General features: G+C 35.3%; 1 protein-coding gene across 1 annotated transcript; it reads right to left on the reverse strand.

Annotated features, from left to right (window-relative positions):
• Window positions 1-1602: 1602 nt before the first annotated feature.
• Window positions 1603-3118, reverse strand: LOC143581744 (uncharacterized). Its single transcript, XM_077064461.1, has 3 exons — window positions 2926-3118; window positions 2628-2808; window positions 1603-2576 (listed from the first exon to the last, which is right to left on the reverse strand). Exons 1-3 carry the CDS (start codon window positions 3116-3118, stop codon window positions 1769-1771), a joined length of 1182 nt encoding a protein of 393 aa, XP_076920576.1. The 3' UTR covers window positions 1603-1768.
• Window positions 3119-4447: the final 1329 nt, after the last annotated feature.

Below are 4447 nucleotides of genomic sequence, written 5' to 3' on the forward strand. Positions count from 1 at the left end.
GCTCGGCAACACACAGATAAGAACCTAGTTAAATTTAATTGTTAAAGGAAGGAAGAATGGGGTTTTACGAAGACCCGTTTGTGACCACAAAGGTAGAGATGGTTTAGAGAAATGAGTAATGGATACTTGGAAGTAACCTAAGGGTATAATGATAAAATTGCAACTTTTTTTTTCCTTTCCTCCCAAGTAAGAAACACAAAAAAAAGTAAATTTTTCTTTCCATATATTAAACTAGGGAACACCAAATAAAATCATACATTTTTCTTTCCTTTCATTTCTCTCCTATTTTTTTTTCTTTTCTTTTCTCTCTTTAAATATAACTAAGAAACACAATGTAAATGCTTGACAGCTTGACTAGACGAAATTAAACATCATTTTTCTTAATCAATATTTTAAGGGACTAAATTAAAAATAAAAACACATCGAGATTTGAAGAAAGAAAAGGAAAATAAATCTAAAAACTACTCAGAATCATAACTAAAGGTATCAAATTTTAACAAAGTAAATATATCAAGTGTGTAATTTTAATAATCAAAACTCAAAAGGTATCAGATTTCAAATTAAAACAATATTTTAACAATAATATATAAAATTCCAATCTACGATTTTAGTATAAACACATGCATTTTTTTAAATTTCATAATATAATATTAATCATAAACTTTTATATTATATTCGAACGATATTATGCAAGCTTAAGTCATGTGTTACGGTAAGGATGAAAGGGCACTAACCCCGCCACCACCTCGGCAATTGGGGGCCTTGGGGCAAAGAACATTTCCACATAGGGGCCTGAAAGGAACAGGTGCTGGTAGCGGATGCAAGAGGGAGTTATGTGATGATTTAAACTTCTTTTGTTTAACTATCAATCGATTATGTGACCAATCATTTATCTCCACTACATCCTACAGTCATATTTCATCATACCGTAACACATGTTCTTAACCTAGCATAAGAGCACATTCGCATAAGTACGTGACAATTCGTGATGGGTGTTTGTAGAAAGATTGTGTAAAATGAGAGAAAGATGTAACTGCTTGAAAATCGATATGAAGACAGCCGGCTTTCTGATCCAATAGCATAGGAGTGATGGTTGAGGTTTGGAATCTGGTCTCAAATTCAAAAACTTATTAAACGAAGGGTTTCTTTCTTGATAGTGTTTCGGAGTGAGTTAGGTCTGAAACATTAAAAACAATATAGAACTATAGACAACAGTTGGAAACAAAAAATCCGACATGAACTCATGAAGAGCGGTCAGCAACATCCGACCCCTCGTGTCTGGATGGTCTAACTAATAATGTAACAATTTCTAATAATGTAACAATCACTAGAAGGTCCATCATCAACTCATAAAGAGAGTTTGTTGCCAACTGTTAGCACACTACCAATAAATATCTAAATACTACTAATAAATAAATATATAAAGAAAAGAACACACGTTTTTCCATTAATAATTGAAAAGCATACAAAAAGCCTAATTTTTCAAAAGAAAAAAAAAGTTACATACATTCCATGAATTGATAGATAGAAAAAAACTTTACAATGCTTTTCATTAATCGATAAATAAATTTAAATTAGTGGTTCGTCAGTAATCTAAATGACAGTTGAAAAACAACATATGCTTCAAAATTATTATTAAAAAGCCATGATATTTTACAATTATGAATAAGAATCTATAAAAATAAAACCACTTCAAAATAAATCATACATATTATTATAACATCATAAAAAAAATAAAAAACCTATAACAATCCCCTCAAAAAAAAAACTAATTCTTTTTCCCTTCCTCATTCCCATCATCATCCACGTAAGCCTTCTTCCTCCTCTCAGCTGTCCCCAACAAACAAATCAAAAGAAAACACGTGGCATACACCCCATGCACCTTCCAGCTAGTCTTGGGTGGTTGCCTGAGCACCGCCTTATGAAACACCGTCACATAATAATGCAACCCAACCGCTAACCCCACAACCGTCTGTCCTAACCCCAACAGCTTACACACAACACTAGTATCAGTCGAAAACACCAATACGAGGTACATCAATAGTAACAAAAGGTACAAGACATATGCCAACGTTTGAAGCAGCTGTAGACAAACGTAAGTGGACTGCGAAGTGGAGTAGAAAAACTTTAACGGTTCGAGTCCGGTAACTAGTGATGATAATGCGAGGATTGAGAAGTAAATGGAGAGATAAATCTGGATGAATATTATTAACTTTAGGAGTGAAAAGTATGCTTTGATACGGTTGAATATTAAAGAGACTAGTAAAAATGGGATTAATATAAATGCGAATGAAATGAAGGAAGTGGCAATGGGTGCGTATTTTTTACCCACTATGGGATTTACTCTGGTGGTAATTTGTTTATTCGCTTTGTTGTAATAAGATTTTGAGGTTTTTGACAGTGCTTCTAAATCCGGAATAAATGTTTCTTGAAATCTTGTTGGGAGGTCTCTAAATTCCGACACTAAATCGTCTGATTCATTGTCTTCTTTAAAAGTCAAAGCTGTTGACTTTTGGTCTTTTTTGATGGGTTTGACTTTTTTAGTCTGATCTGATGATTTCGGGGTCAAATTGGATGTGGGTTTTGTGGGATTTGTGTTTTTTGATATGGGTTTTATGTTTTTTGAGATGGGTTTTGTGGAATTTGTGTTTTTTGAAATGGGTTTGGTTGAATTTGTGTTTTTTGAGATGGGTTTTGTGGAATTTGTGGTTTTTGAGATGGGTTTGGTGGAATTTGTGGTTTTGGAAGTGGGTTTGGTGAGATTTGAAGGTTTGGAAGTGGAATTGAGTTTCTTGATGATGTTTTTGTCTTAAATCTTGGTGGAATTTGAAGTGGGTTTGGGTTTGGGTTTGGGTTTGGGTGTGGGTGTGGGTGTGGGTGTGGGTGTGATGAGTTTGGTCTTGTTTTTGCTTTGGGTGGTTGTACCAATAGCATCAAGAGTTGTACTTGACTTCTTCTTGACAGACAGTTGAACCCCATCTTCTAAATCATCTAGGACATGAATCTTCTCCAACAAATCTCTCCGACCCACAAGTTGAGTAGAGGAACTTGGAGGTATAGATAATAAAGCAAAGAGTGTAAGCAAAAGGAGTACCTTTGTGAGTGTGAGTGGAGCCATGTTTGTTTGATTGAATCTATGTCAGATTTAGTGACAGGTCTTGGAGGCTGAGATATAGAATTGGATCTGAGGAGTAATAATAATAATAAAGGAGGGTGGCATGTGGGTGTGAGAGTGTCGGTGGGTGCGGTGAGTGAGTGTGAAATGGAGAAGATTGGGATGGAAAAGGATGGAAGAAAATGGCTTTTAATGAGGTCTGGATTCACATGTAGATGTTGACATGATATATGATTAGTGTATTCACTCTTCCTCAATTTCAAGAATTATTTTTCTTTTTTTTCATTTTAATGTCTAATTCTTTAAATAAGTTACAAATTAAATTCACTATATTATAAATTCGTTTTGATTAAAGAAAACCCTCACTTAAGGTCATTGTTGGTGAACACTTGCTCAAAGATACAACAGTGTGGTGATATGAAACTCATTTAGTTCAAAGATTCAACTAGTGGATCCCACATACTCAACTAGTTTCTCGTTATCACCGGTGCCGTCAAAACTAAATGATAGAGGTATGAATGGAACCTATATCACAAAAAACACCAAAATCTCTTCTTACCAACATATCTTTTTATGAACATCTTACCCGCCCCGTCACCTTGTTGAGGGTAGTAAGTAGTAACTATTATCCTACTTGTTGTGGGTGGTCATGTCTTAACACCAGCTACATCATGTCGATTTGTTAAGGCCGGAGCGTTATTAGACCTTGATATTAAGTAAATGGCGGGGCCACCCCATTTAACCAATCACATCTTTTCTTTTATTTAATGTCTAGCTAAAGCACAACCCACGAGTTAACAAGTGGGTTGGTTAAAATCTCACTTCCTACATGGCAGTGACGTGACGTTTTAACTAATTATAACTTTAACATCCACAATAACCAGCCTTTGGGTGGACAGAGTGTGGTGGGTGGGGGGGGGATGCGTTGATGCCCGGTACCGGCGGGAACACCGCCCCGACTCATCTGGCACCGAAAAGATGGATTGGGATGAAAGATGTATCATGATGCATTGCAAGTGTTGAAAGATGGATTAAATGATTTAACGATATAATGATGTGATGCTGATATGGAGAAAAGAGAGCGTTAAAACTGATGAAAGATGGTTAACATAGTGGGATGCACTCATACCACCCTTGTCCGTAATGGTGAGAGCGTTCTAGTACTGACGTAACTGGCCTTGCTAGTGAATTTTAATTAGACTTTTTATGTAATTGCTATCATATTTTTAATAATAATATTATCTTTTTGGTAGATTGTTGATTAGTAGAGATTTCAAAATTACCATTGAAGGAAGGTAGTTGTATTATGATAGCAAAAGTGTCGTGAAGACA

Source organism: Bidens hawaiensis, unplaced genomic scaffold, assembly GCF_021521415.1.
Source record: "Bidens hawaiensis isolate Kalapana, Puna unplaced genomic scaffold, B.hawaiensis_p1.1 tig00001511_1, whole genome shotgun sequence".
NCBI classification, from domain to species: Eukaryota; Viridiplantae; Streptophyta; class Magnoliopsida; order Asterales; family Asteraceae; genus Bidens; species Bidens hawaiensis.